Below are 15111 nucleotides of genomic sequence, written 5' to 3' on the forward strand. Positions count from 1 at the left end.
GCAATTGCTTTCCTTTTCAGTTTAATGATCCACCTCTATTTTGACTACTGTAATTGAATCTGACTCCAACACACTCTCTGGCAGACAGTTCCAGAGGTCAAAGTATTTTCAATCATTAACAAAGTAAGTTTTGGATCCATCCCAAAGACAATTCCAATGGACTTTTGCTTCCAAACATTTACAGTAAGTTCTTGGCATGGACACATTTCCAACTTAGTAGGTTTATTCAAATTTTATAACATATTGGGGGGTAGCACACTGCTTAGCATTGCTACCTCACAGCATAAGGGACCCAAGTTCAATTCCAGCCTCAGGTAACTGTCTGTGTGGAATTTGCATGTTTTCCCTGTCTGCACAGGTTTCCTTCCACAGTCCAAAGAGGGGCTTCGGTACATCTGTGTGGACCTCCTCCAGTAAACTGAGGGCAATGGGGCACTGTGAGGATCAGTAGATCAGACAATCAATCAGTCAGCAAGTTCTCTCCAGGAGACTTGTCTCAAGGCAGGCAGCGGTTTCTTATCTCATCCATTCTCCTACCCTCCACAAACTCCACACAGACAGTTGCCCCAAGGGTGGAATTGATCCTTGGTTCCTGGTGCCATGAGGCAGCAGTGCTAATCACTGAGTCACCATGGGGTTGCAGTCCAACGGAAAACAAATACAGTGCACCAACTCTCCCACTGCACCCACTGTCAGGAGAATCAGTCCTGGGGGGACTCACAGCAGTGTCAGTGGTGGAATCTGATTGTTGTGAGCGCTGGTGCCCCCGCTGGTGCTTCCGTAAGTTGCGGGAAAATGTAAACCTCTTCCCGCACTCAGGGCAGCTGAAGGGCCTCTCCCCGGTGTGGACTCGCTGGTGCTTCAGCAGAGCAGAGGAATCGCTGAAGGCCTTCCTGCACTCGGGGCAGCTGAATGGCCTCTCCCCTGTGTGGACCCGCCGGTGGGCCACGAGGTGGGAGGAAACAGCAAAACCCTTCCCGCACTCGGGGCAGGAGAACGGTCTCTCGCAGGTGTGGATCCGCTGGTGGGTCAGCAGGTTGGAGGGCTGGGTAAAGCACTTTCCGCACTGGAGGCAGGAGTACGGCCTCTCCCCAGTGTGGACTCGCTGGTGCCTCAGCAGGTGGGAAGACCTGCTGAAGGCCATCCTGCACTCAGGGCAGCTAAAGGGCTTCTCACCCGTGTGGACCCGCAAATGGGTCAGCAGAGCGGAAGAGCGGGTGAAGCCCTTCCTGCACTCAGGGCACGAGAACGGCCTTTTCCCGATGTGGACCCACTGGTGCCTCAGCAGGGTAGAGGAATCACTGAAGGCCTTCCCGCACTCAGGGCAGCTGAATGGCCTCTCCCCTCTGTGGACCCGTTGGTGCTTCAGCAGGTCCGAGGATTTGCTGAAGGCCTTCCCACACTCAGAGCAGGGGAAGGGCCTTTCCCCAGCGTGGACGCGCTGGTGGGCCAGCAGGTGGGAGGAGTAGGTGAAGCCCTTCCCACATTCAGGGCAGGAGAATGGCTTCTCCCCAGTGTGGACTCGGCGGTGGTCCAGCAGGTGGGAGGAGCAGGTAAAGCCTTTCCCGCACTCGGGGCAGGAGAATGGCCTCTCCCCGGTGTGACTTCGCCGATGAATCTCCAGGACAGATGGGGCATGGAAGCCTCTCCCGCAGTCGCAACACTTCCACGGTTTCTCCACAGTGTGGGATTCCTCTGGTTTCACCATGGCCGCAGCTACAGCCCCATGTACGGCCCCTGCCCACAGTAAATTCCTCTTTCCTGGCCGTATAACTGTTTCAGGCTTTACACAAAGTGCGCTGTAACAGTAGAGACTCTCATCCAGTCCCGCTGATGCTGAAAATGGTCTGAAACAGGAACCAAAATGTTTTGCTCCTTCTCACAGAATCATAGTTGAAAATCGTTGAGGTCCCGATGGATTGAGTGACTGTCAGACATTGATGTGAAAGTGGGGACTGCAGAGGCTGGAGAGGAGTTGAAAAGTGCGGTGCTGGAACAGCACAGCAGGTCAGGCAGCATCCAAACAGCAGGAGAATCGACGATTCAGGCATAGGCCCTTCATCTGTTGATTTTTAAACTTCAGTCTTCAAATACTCTGGAAAGAGAGATTACAAAAGTCATCACGGTCAGTCCAGGGTAGAAATTCAGAACAAGCTCCTCCACTTTCTGCAGAACATTTTTTTCTTTTGCTGTTCCACAAAATTGAAAGCATCCCACTCTCTCCTCCTCCTCCATTCTCACTCCGCTCAAACTAATTCTCCTGAAGGTGCTGATTCCGGATCTTACAGGGACAGAAAAAGCAAAAACGTCAGGACTGACATCTGCGAATTTTGGATAACACCACGTGAAAGTTAATATCTTTCAGGATATTGCTGAGAGTGAGCAAGTCTGATTTTGGGAAGCAAAAGAAGTGTAAATTCAGGTTGAACCTGCAATACAGCTTCTTGATAAAAAAACAGACATGAATTGGTTATCGTCCCTGTGGTGGGTGGTGGTGGTGGGTGGTAGTGGTGGTGGTATGTGGTGGGTGGAATGAGACATCAAGTCATTGAAACAGACAACCCGAGAGAAACTAAACATACGGACATGGCAAATGTTTGTGGCAAGCCAGAGTCAGATCTACAACATAGAAACAGCCCCTTCGGGCCAACCAGATATCCTAGCCTAATCTAGTCCCATTTGCCAGCACTTGGCCCATATCCCTCTAAACCTTTCCTAGTCAAATACCTATCTAGATGCCTTTTCAATGTCATAGCTGAATCAACAGCCACCACTTCCTCTGGCAGCTCATTCCTTCCACACACCACTCTCTGCATGAAAAGGTTATTCCTTAGGACCCTTTCAAATCTTGCCCTCCTCCACTCTAAACCTTTTACCCTCTAGTTCTGGACTCTCTCACCCAGGGAAATGTCCTTGTCTATTTACCCTATCCATGCCTCTCATGATTTTATTAATGACTCTCAGTCACCCCTCAGCCTCTGGTGCACGAGGAAAAACAGCCCAGCCCATTCAGCTCAACCCTGGCAACATCCTTTTAAATGTGTTCTGAACCCTTTCAAGTTTCACAACATCATTCTGATAGGAGCGAGACCAGAATTGCACACAACATTCCAAAAGTGGTCTACCCAATGTCCTATCAGCCACAACACAACTTCCCAACTCTTATCCTCAGTCAGAGGATTGGGAAAGTTTTCAAAACCCACAAAAAGACAACCAGGAAAGAATGCAGGGACAAACCAAATTTGAGGGTCAGCTTGGAAGCATCAATGAGAAAATGGCGCACTGGGTTTATTGCTACCCGTTCTTCTTGAGTACGTATACGTATTTCTCTTCTGCTCTTCGCAGTTCCTCTGTGCTGCAATGTGTGGTGGCTCGTTGAAATAATCTGATGCAGCTTCGTTTGTGGGTGTTGGGATGATTGTTTCTGTAGTTACGTATTTGGTCCGTGTGTACTGTTTCTTGTCGACGTGAGTTTGAAGTTCCCCTTAACTGTTTGCTCTACTGTGACATCTAGGAATGGCACTTTGTTGCTGTTCCCTCCTGTTCAAACCAGGAGCCCCCCTCAGGCCCACAGTCTCACCACTTGGAACACCAGTATACAGACTAGTCAAAGGCCTCCAGTGAAGACGAAAACACTGAGTAGAAGATTCATGCCACTCCATTCACTCCACCCAAGAATTCCTGAACACCAAAGACACCAAGATAGAAGAGGATGAAATAATGCTGTCCTTTGACATAACAGCCCCGCTCACATCCATGAACATCAACATGGCCAAAGAAACACTGACTACACTACAAAAACCACCAAAGACACAAACACCAAACAGCACCAACTTCATCAGCAAAGATAACACTGTCAAGCTTGTGGACCCGTATCTTATCACCTACTTCACTTTCAATAATAAGCCTTACAAATAAATCAACAGAACACCCATGAGACCACCAATATCAAGGTTCCTAGCAGAAGCAATAATGCAGAGACTGGAACAAACAGCCCTCCCAACGCTCCAACCCAAAATTTGGGTCCACCACAGTGATGACACCTTTATCACAAAATGAAACAGATTAGAGGAAACCTACAACACCATGAACAATTTCCTTACTGGCATTAAATTCACAAAAGAGAACAACAAAGTGCCATTCTTAGATGTCAGTAGAGTGAACAGTCAATAGGGAACTTCAGACTAACGTCTACAGGAAAACAACATACACAGACCCAAGTACCTAATGCAGAAGCAAATTATCCCAAAAAAATCTGCATCAGGACACTATTTCAACGAGCCACGACATACTGCACCACCCAGGAACTATGAAGAGCAGAAGATAAATACTTATACAGCATATTCAAGAAGAACAGGTACCCAATAAACCCTGTCCACTGATTTCTCAACAACGAACTCAAACAAGCAGACACATGCACAGAAACCCCAGCCACATTACCTTACATCAAAGACATCTGTCAAGTGTGAGGTTGTCCAGTTTGGAACGACAAATAAGAATGCGGAATACAGGGTTAACGGTAGGGTTCTTAGTAAGGTGGAGGAACAGAGGGATCTTGGGGTCTTTGTTCATAGCTCTTTGAAAGTTGCCACTCAGGTGGATGGAGCTTGTAAGAAGGCCTATGGTGTATTAGCGTTCATTAGTAGAGGAAGTGAATTCAAGAGTCGTGAGGTGATGTTGCAGCTTTACAGGACCTTGGTGAGGCCACATTTGGAGTACTGTGTGCAGTTCTGGTCGCCTCACTTTAGGAAAGATGTGGAAGCTTTGGAGAGGGTGGAGAGGAGATTTACCAGGCTGTTGCCTGGAATGGAGAATAGGTCATACGGGGATAGGTTGAGAGTGCTAGGCCTTTTCTCATTGGAACGGCGAAGGATGAGGGGTGACTTGATAAAGGTTTAAAAGATGATCAGGGGAATATATAGAGTAGTCAGTCAGAGACCTTTCCCCCGGGTACAGAGTGTTACAAGGGGACATAAATTTAAGGTGAAGGGTGGAAGGTATGGGGGGGATGTCAGGGGTACGTTCTTTACCCAGAGAGTGGTGGGGGCATGGAATGCGCTGCCTGTGGGAGTGGCAGGGTCAGAATCATTGGTGACCTTTAAGCGGCAATTGGATAGGTACATGGATAGGACAAATGTTTGGCACAACATCGTGGGCCGAAGGGCCTGTTCTGTGCTGTATTGTTCTATGTTCTAAATAATGTCTAGACAACTCAAACCTCTCTGCATCATGGTAGCCCACAAACCTACCAACACACTTAAGCAGCAGCTAATGAACCTGAAAAAAAACAAATATTATTTACAAATTACCATACAAAGAAATATAGACATAGACTCTGTCCCCATAGTTCTCGGTGGCAAGAAATGCTGGGATGAGATAAGGAAGATTGTTTTCAGTCAGAAAGTGGTGACTCTGCGGAACGCATTGCCACTGAAACGAGGCAAGTAACTGAGTGCTTTTAAAGCAGATAAAGATAGGCTCTTGATTAGTAAGGAAATCAAGGGTTACAGGGAGGAGGCAGGAGAATGGGGTTGAGAAACATTGGCCATGATCGAATGGTGGAGCAGATTCAACAAGTTGAATGGACTGATTCTGCTTCTGTATCTTATGGATCTGTAACCACAAAGATCTGACTTAATTTTCACGACTTTTACTGTGTCCCTGTCGTATTTATAGCAAGCGTGTGGCAATACGTTGTAGATTTCTCAAGCTAGATCTTCTAATTTGATATCAAATATTGATAATTGGAGCTAATATTAGAGAGAGTAAAGGTGCGTATTTCTTGGATAAATAAACCTGTCATGCATTTTAAGCTTAAACCTTGCATACTTGCAAAATTAGAGTTACCATTTTGCTCGCTGTCATCAAATCTCCAATTATACTTCCCTTTCACTTGATAACCCATTTTGGGAAATATAAACATAACTGAGGTTGTGTGTTTTATGCAAGCGCTTTAAGCTTTTGATATAATGATTTTAAGCCATCTACACAGAGTGTGATTGAATTTCTAAACTTAAGTAACAGCCTTATTGTTATTTGTGTCACTCACATAACTGTAATTAATGTAAATATTGAATTAAACTTATTGAAAAGAACATACTTGCTGAATTAGAGTCAGCATTGTTTTCAGTGCTTTGTCCATTATTCCCTTTCACCTTATTACCTATTTTAGAGAAAGAAAAAGATTGCACATGTTTGAACATTTACTTTTTTGGCAATATTATAAAATGAAGAAAGCAGTTCAGTCAGTCAACTTCAATCTTCATCCCGTCACTTTTTAGAAAAGGTTTTGAGCAGTTATAAAATAATAATGCAAGATTACCTAATTTGCAGCATTGCTTGAGACAGATTTAATAGTACAAGAAGTTATGATCTCGATTCAGTAATGTCTTGATTTGAACATAGTTTAAGTTAAGCAAAGGGTGTTGCGGAAATTGAAGTCATTGTGAAAATGTTACCAGGGAAAACATTGGATCAAAAAAAAAATCTGGTTTGAGTTTCTTCTTTGGGTATAAACAGATACTGGATCCAAGTATCCTCCTAATCTTCTAAAACTATGCCCACAAAATGAACACAATGCAACCTCAATAAATCAGGCCCAAAAGAAATTCAGAACCCACACTAATATATGGCAAGGAGGAAAGTTTTAGACTACAGGGCAATAAAGATGGCTTGGTCAGATGAGCAGAACAATGGCAGATGGAGTTCAATCCTGAAAAGATTGAGATGATACATTTCAGGAGGATCAACAGGCAAGGGAGTACATGATGAATCGCAAGAACTTAGAATGTACTGAAGATCAGAGAAAGGTATATGTGTTCATAGATTCTTGAAGGCAACAGGACATGTGGATTAAATGGTTAAGGCGCCATATGAAATACTTGCCCTTAGTAGTTAAGGCATTGAACATGAGAGCCAGGAGATCATGATGGAACTGTACAAGACATTAGTTGGGCCATAGCTGGAGTAGTGGATCTGGTTGTCACATTATTCGAAAAATGTGATGGCACTAGAAAGGGTGCAGAAGGGAATACGAACCCAGGGTGGTGCATGTTGGTGGGTTTCAGCTATGTGAGTGATTAGATCGGCTGAGGATATTTTCCTTAGAGCAGAGAAGGCTGGGTGAGGACCTGTTTGGATTGTACAGATAAGACACTTAGGGTCTAGATAGGAAGAAACTTTTCCCCTTGGTGGATGGCTTCAGCAGTTCAGACAGGGAAAAACTTTGTTCTTGTGGTGGTCAGTGGAGACTTACTCAATCAAATATTAACTACCAGTGCATCTCACATAGATGCTGTATAAATCAAATCTTATTGATCACTATTGACAAAATTAAACCTATTGACCTGACTCTTGACAAAATAAGAACATATTTTAGTGCATAACATTTTCCCATAATACAGACATTTGTAGTAGTGCAGTTATGTGAAAAGAAACCTGCGTTGTTAATTTAGTTTGTTGCTCCACTTCATAAATGTTGTTTTCATTTATTTTGAAACATCAACCCTTCCACTCTTTCTAAAGGTACATGACACTTTAATTTCTTTTTCTTTGCCAATTTTCTTTCACCAACAAAACCATTCACTTTTTTGGCATTGGGTGGGGGAGCTCTGCCAGTTGACAATTTCTTGCTGAAATTGTTTCACTTGACATGAGTCTTGCCAATAAATGACAGCAACAGCAACAGCTAATACTAATGATAATATTTCAACAAAAGTATACCAAGGTGCTTCACATTATGTATCACCCAAGTTGGAGAAATGTGAGGATCTCCTTCTCGGCCTTGCCCCTCGGCTGAGGTGTGGTGACCCTCAAGATAAACCACCACCAGCCATCTCTAATGAGAGAGAACAGTCTAATCCTCTGGGAAGACTGTGATGAATGTGTTTAAAGTTGAAAGACTGTTGAAATAGAAGGGAGCGGCACGGTGGCTCAGTGGTTAGCACTGCTGCCTCACAGCACCAGGGACCCGGGTTCAATCCCATTCTGGGGCTACTGTCTATGTGGAGTGTGCACAATCTCCCCGTGTGTGTGTTGGTTTCCTCCGGGTGATCCGGTTTCCTCCCACAATCCAAAGATATGCAGGCTAAGTGAACATGCTAAAATTGCCCATAGTGGTACATAAGTCAGGGGTAATTGTAGAGGAATGGGCTTGGCTGGCATACTCTCTACAGGGTCGGTATGGAGTTGTTGGGCAGAAGGGCATATTTCCACACATAGGGATTCTATGACTGGAACAAACACTACATCTGACAAACAGGTATAAAACTAGCCACCAGGATATATGAACATCAACTAGCCACAAAAACACACGATCCACTATCACTCGTATCTTTACATACAAAGGAGGACACCCTGTTGACTGGGACCATACATTCATCCTATGACAAGCCACCATCCTATAAGCCAACCAGAAACACACAAGAATTCCTCGGAGCACGTCATCCCAACTGGAAATCTATTGATTTGGACCCCCCCAGAGTTTATAAACTCCCAGTCTCCCTCCTCCGCGGTTTCCAATCCTCCCCGTCTTACTGTCTCCTCCGGTAAAAACAATGACTGCAGACGCTGGAAACCTGAGTCTAGATTAGAATGGTGCTGGAAAAGCACAGCAGTTCAGGCAGCATCTGAGGAGCAGGAAAATCGACATTTCGGGCAAAAGCCCTTCATCAGGAATACAGGCAGAGATCCTGAAGGGTGGAGAGATAAATGAGAGTAGGGTGGGGGTGGGGAGAAAGTAGCATAGAGTACAATAGGTGAGTGGGAGTGGGAAGAAAGTGATAGGTATGGGGGGAGGGGGTGTGGAGTGGATAGGTGGAAAAGAAGATAGGCAGGTTGGACAAGTCACGGGGACAGTGCTGAGTGGAAGTTTGGAACTGGGGTGAGGTGGGGGAAGGGGAAAATGAGGAAACTGTTGAAATCCACATTGATGCCCTGGGTTGAAGTGTTCCGAGGCGGAAGATGAGGTGTTCTTCCTCCAGGCATCTGTTGGTGAGGGAGCAGCGGTGAAGAAGGCCCAGGACTTCATGTCCTCGGCAGAGTGTGAGGGGGATTTGAAATGTTGGGCCACAGGGCGGTGTGGTTGATTGGTGCGGGTGTCCCAGAGATGTTCCCTAAAGCGCTCTGCTAGAAGGTATCCAGTCTCCCCAGCATACAGGAGACCGCATCTGGAGCAATGGATACAATAAATGATATTGGTGGATGTGCAGGTAAAACTTTGATGGGTGTGGAAGGCTCCTTTAGGGCCTTGGATTGAGGTGAGGGAGGAGGTGTGGGCACAGGTTTTGCAATTCCTGCAGTGGCAGCAGAAGGTGTCAGGATCGGAGGGTGGGTTGTAGGGGGCATGGACCTGACCAGGTAGTCACAGAGGGAACGGTCTTTGCAGAAGGTGGAAAGGGATGGGGAGGGAAATATATCCCTGGTGGTGGGGTGTTTGGAGGAGGCGGAAATGTTAGCGGATTATTTGGTTTATACGAAGGTTGGTAGGGTGGAAGGTGAGCACCAGAGGCGTTCTGCCCTTGTTACAGTTGGAGGGGTGGGGTCTGAGGGCGGCGGTGTGGGATGTGGACAAGATGCATCTTTAACCACGTGGGAAGGGAAATTGCGGTATCTGAAGGCGGCGGTCATCTGGTGTGTTCTGTGGTGGAACTGGTCCTCCTGGGAACAGATACGGCGGAGGCAAAGGAATTGAGAATACGGGATGGCACTTTTGCAGGAGGTAGGGTGGGGAAGGCAGCTGTGGGAGTCGAATGGTTTATAAAATGCCAGTGTCAAGTCGGTCGTTATTAATGGAGATGGAGAGGTCCAGGAAGGGGAGGGAGGTGTCAGATGGTCCAGGTAAATTTAAGGTCAGGGTGGAATGTGTCGGTGAAGTTTGCTCAACCTCCTCCGGGAGCACGAGATGGCGCCAATGCAGTCATGAATGTAGCGGAGGAAGAGGTGGGGAGTGGTGCCGGTTTATTTACGGAAGATGGTCTTTTCTACATAGCCAACAGAGACGGGCATTGCTGGGACCCATACAGGTGCCCATGCTACCCCTTTGGTCTGGAGGAAGGGGAGGTTCAAAGGAGAAATTGTTAAGGGTGAGGACCAGTTTGGCCAGATGAATGAGTGTGTCGGTGGAAGGGTACTGTTGGGGACGTCGGAGAGGAAGAAACAGAGGGCTTGGAGGTCCTGGCCATGGCGGATGGAGGTGTAGAGGGATTGGATATCCATGGTGAAGATGAGACATTGGGGGCTGGGGAAACGGAAGTCTTGGAGGAGGTGGAGGGTGTGGGTGGTGTCCTGAACGTATGTGGGGGGGGACTGGGGGGGGGGGGATAGGACAGTGTCGAAGTAGGTACTCACTGTCCCCTCTCCCGGGCGCTCAGGCCTGGCGACCTCTCCGGGATGTTTCCGAAACCTGTTTCTGTTCTGAAAGAGAATCACTGGACACGTAACGTTTCCTCGGATTCTCTTGACACATGCAGCCAGGGCTGCTCAGCTTTTCCAGCGTTTCTGTTCTTGTTCCTTCAGCCGCCGGCGCCATTCCTCTCCCACACTCAGTAACACTGTCTTTGTCCCACTACATGACCCACACTGCACATGCGCCAACTCACAAGGGCTGGGTCACCAAACCGTGACGTCACCCCGCGTGGAGTGGGCGCGGTTCGACGAGGCATCCAACCAATCGGAGACAATGGGGGCGGGGCGAATGTGTTCCCTGCTCCCCTCGCCAGCCACCTGAAAGGTGGGTTTTTCTTTAAGTTTTAACGTAGTTAAAAAAATTCAGTCTTTTCCGAAATGTTATTCCAGACCTCGAAAGATGAAACATTGGAAAACTTGCAAAAATAAACGAAGGGATACTAAAAAAAAGAATAAAGATAAATTACGAAAGAAACCTAGCGCAAAATATCAAAAAGAATAGCAAAAGCTTCTGTTGGCATGCTGAAGGGAACAGAGTTACTCAAGCCCCTTGGAAGATGAAACCGGTGAGTTAATAGGAGGAACACTGAAATGGCAGAGATGCTAAGTCAATCCTTTGCCTCAGTTTTCAAGCTCGAGGACAATAGTACCATTCCTATTGGAATGGGCAAGTCAGAGATGATAGAAAGGATAGAACTTAAACAATAACATTGAGAGGGAAAAGGTACACAGCAAACTATTAGGATTGAGGGCAGACAAATCCCCTGGGCCTGACGGCCTACATGCCAGGGTACTATATAGACTTCAGTAAGGTGTTTGACAAGATTCCCCAAGGGGACAAGTTCGCAAGGTTAGATATCATGGAATACAGCGAGAACTAGCCATTTGGATACAGTACCAGCTCACAGGTAGGAAGACAGAGGGTGATGGTGGAGAGTTGCTTTTCAGACTGGAGGCCTGTGACCAGCAATACCACAAGGATGGGTGCTGGGTCCACTACTTTTCATCATTTATATAAATATTCCTGTCAGGGTGAAAGGGAAGGCTGGTAGGTATAGGGAATGCTGGATGAGTAAAGAAACTGAGGGTCTGGTTAAGAAAAAGAAGGAAGCATATGTCAGGTATAGGCAGGATAGATCGAGTGAATCGTTAGAAGAGTATAAAGAAAGTAGGAGTATACTTAAGAGGGAAATCAGGAGGGCAAAAAGGGGACATGAAATAGCTTTGGCAAATAGAATTAAGGAGAATCCAAATGGTTTTTACAAATATATTAAAGACAAAAGGGTAATAGGGAGAGAATCGGGCCCCTCAAAGATCAGCAGGTCAGGCAGCATCCAAGGAGCAGAGAACTGATGTTTCGGGCATAAGCCCTTCTTCAGAAATCAGGCTTATGCCCGAAACGTCAATTCTCCTGCTCCTTGATGCTGCTTGACCTGCTGCGCTTTTCCAGTAACACATTTTTCAGCTCTGATCTCCAGCATCTACAGTCCTCACTTTCTCCTCAAAGATCAGCAAGGTGGCCTTTGTGTGGAGCCACAGAAAGTGGGGGAGATACTAAATGAATATTTTGTGGAAGTATTTACTGTGGAAAAGGACATGGAAGATATAGACTGTAGGGAAATAGATGGTGACATCTTGCAAAATGTCCAGATTACAGAGGAGGGAAGTGCTGGATGTCTAGAAACGTTTAAAAGTGGATAAATCCACAGGACCTGATCAGGTGTACCCGAGAACTCTGTGGAAGCTAAAGAAGTGATTGCTGGGCCTCTTGCTGAGATATTTGTATCATCGATAGTCACAGGTGAGGTGCCGGAAGACTGGAGGTTGGCAAACGTGGTGCCACTGTTTAAGAAGGGGGGTAAAGACAAGCAGGGAACTATAGACCAGTGAGCCTGACCTCGGTGGTGGGTAAGTTGTTGGAGGGAATCCTGAGGGACAGGATGTGCATGTATTTGGAAAAGCAAGGACTGATTCGGGATAGTCAACATGGCTTTGTGCGTGGAAATCATGTCTCACAAACTTGATTGAATTTTTTGAAGTAACAAAGATGATTGATGATGGCAGAGCAGAAGATCTGATCTATATGGACTTCAGTAAGGCGTTCGACAAGGTTCCCATGGGAGACTGATTAGCAAGCTTAGATCTCATGGAATACAGAGAGAACTAGCCATTTGAATACAGAACTGCTCAAAGGTAGAAGGTGGTGATGGAGGGTTGTTTTTCAGACTGGAGGTCTGTGACCAGTGGAGTGCCACAAGGATCGGTGCTGGTTCCCTACTTTTTGTCATTTACATAAATGATTTGGATACAAGCATAAGAGGTACAGTTAGTAAGTTTGCAGATGACACCAAAATTGGAGGTGTACTGGACAGCGAAGAGGGTTACCTCAGATTACAACAGGATCTTGACCAGATGGGCCAATGGGCTGAGAAGTGGCAGATGAAGTTTAATTCAGATAAATGCGAGGTGCTGCATTTTGGGAAAGCAAATCTTAGCAGGACTTATACACTTCATGGTAAGGTCCTTGGGAGCGTTGCTGAACAAAGAGACCTTGGAGTGCAAGTTCATAGCTCCTTGAAAGTGGAGTTGCAGGTAGATAGGATAGTGAAGGCGGCGTTTGGTATGCTTTCCTTTATTGGTCAGAGTATTGAGTACAGGAGTTGGAAGGTCATGTTGCGACCGTACAGACCACTGTTGGAATATTGCATGCAATTCTGGTCTCCTTCCTATCGGAAAGATGTTGTGAAACTTGAGGGGTTCAGAAAAGATTTACAAGGATGTTGCCAGGGTTGGAGGATCTGAGCTACAGGGAGAGCTGAACAGGTGGTGCTGTTTTCCCTGGAGCGTCGGAGGCGGAGGGGTGACCTTTTCGAGGTTTACAAAATTATGAGGGGCATGGATAGGATAAATAGACAAAATCTTTCCCTGGGGTTGGGGAGTCCAGAACGAGAGGGCATTGGTTTAGGATGAGAGGGGAAAGATATAAAAGAGATCCAAGGGGCACTTTTTCATCGCAGACGATGGTATGTTTATTGAATGAACTGCCAGAGGAAGTGGTGAAGGCGAGAACAATTGCAACATTTCAGAGGCAGTTGGATGGGTATATGAATAGGAAGGGTTTGAAGGGATATGGGCTGGGTGCTGACAGGTGATTGGGTTGGGATATCTGGTCGGCATGGATGGGTTAGACTGAAGGGCCTGTTTCCATGCTGTGCATCTCTATGACTCTAAATGCTGTTGATGTCACTTTACGAAGTTATAGTTACTAATTTTGCAGATGACCAAAATTAAAGGTGTAGTGGACAGCGAAGATGCTTAGCTCAGAGGACAACAGGACCTTAATCAGATGGGTCAATGGCTGAGAAGTGGCAGATGGAGTTTGATTTAGATACATATGTGGCACTGCATTTTCGAAAAGCATATCAGAGGAGGACTTATACACTTAATGGTAAGATCCAAGGAGTGTTGCTGAACAAAGAGATCTGGAGTACGTTCATAGCTCCTTGAAAGTAGTCACAGGTAGATAGGATAGTGAAGGCGGGTTTGGAATGCTTTCCTTTAATGGTCAGAGTATCAAGTATTGAAGTTTGGAGGTGATGTTGCAGCTGTACAGGGCATTGGTTAGACCACTTTTGGAATATTGTGTGCAGTTCTGGTCTCCTTTCTGTCTGAAGTTTGTTGTGAAACTTGAAAGGGTTCAGAAAAGATTTAGAAGGACGTTGCCAGGGTTGGAGATTTGAGCTATCGGGAGAAGCTGAATAGGTTGGTCTGTTTTCTGGAGTGTCAGAGGCTGAGAGGTGACCCTATAGAGGTTTATAAAATCATGAGGGGCATTGATAGGATAAAGAGACAAGGTCTTTTCCCTGAGTTTTTTTTTTTTTGGGGGGGGGGGGGGGGGGGAGGAGCTAGAATTAGATGGCATACATTTAGGGTGAGAGGGAAAGAAATAAAAGGGACTTAAGGGACAACTTTTTAACGCAAAGGGTGGTGCGGATATGGAATTAGCTGCTTGAGGAAGTCGTGGAGGCTGGTAAAATTACAATTTGAATGGAATCTGGATGGAAGGGTTTAGAGGGATATGGGCCAAGTGCTAGCAAATGGTACTAGACGGTTTAGGCTAACTGGTCAACATGGATGAGTTAGAGTGTTAAAGTAGGGATTTGAGACAGCCCAGGGAATCCCTTGTGAAGTCAGACCTGTAGCCTCTCACGATTCGTCCTGGAGATCGTACTCTTTGACAGTCTGGAATAAAAACAAACTCTTACAGACTGTTCAGTTTAATTTTAGTTATCCCCTTTATTTACCAACAGCTCCTCTGATACCGATAAGCTAAACTACCTAGGTTCTAGTAACTTAGGAGAGTAGGGGACCAACTCTTCAAGTGCCCTGGCAGGTTACTCTGATGTACTGATACAAAGTGGTTTCCTTTACACAAAGATTTACAAAAACGTTGCATGTTCTTAATTCGTAAGGAAGAAAGGTTAATTGACAGGTCTCTGTACTTGACTAATCACTCCCACAGGCCCCAAGCCATTCATCAGGTGGGAAAAACATACCCAGCTGAGTTAGGTGCCTGCTAGCGAGATAAACTCCTATCATAAAGAGTACCAGTCTGAGCTAATTGGAGAGTTCCTAACCTTGCACAGGTCACAGGTCAGATACAACTGTTTTCCAAAATGGCTTCTTAGCAGGAGGGCAAACTTTTGA

The 15111-nt window shown here is 46.0% G+C and overlaps 1 protein-coding gene across 1 annotated transcript; it reads right to left on the reverse strand.

The window, feature by feature from the left end:
- Positions 1 to 459: 459 nt before the first annotated feature.
- Positions 460 to 6165, reverse strand: LOC132809817 (oocyte zinc finger protein XlCOF6.1-like). Its single transcript, XM_060822589.1, has 2 exons — positions 6101 to 6165; positions 460 to 2095 (listed from the first exon to the last, which is right to left on the reverse strand). The coding sequence occupies exon 2, from the start codon at positions 1706 to 1708 to the stop codon at positions 497 to 499; it is 1212 nt and encodes a 403-aa protein (XP_060678572.1). The 5' UTR covers positions 1709 to 2095; positions 6101 to 6165; the 3' UTR covers positions 460 to 496.
- Positions 6166 to 15111: the final 8946 nt, after the last annotated feature.

The sequence above is a fragment of the Hemiscyllium ocellatum genome, unplaced genomic scaffold, assembly GCF_020745735.1.
Source record: "Hemiscyllium ocellatum isolate sHemOce1 unplaced genomic scaffold, sHemOce1.pat.X.cur. scaffold_1345_pat_ctg1, whole genome shotgun sequence".
Classification (NCBI taxonomy): Eukaryota; Metazoa; Chordata; class Chondrichthyes; order Orectolobiformes; family Hemiscylliidae; genus Hemiscyllium; species Hemiscyllium ocellatum.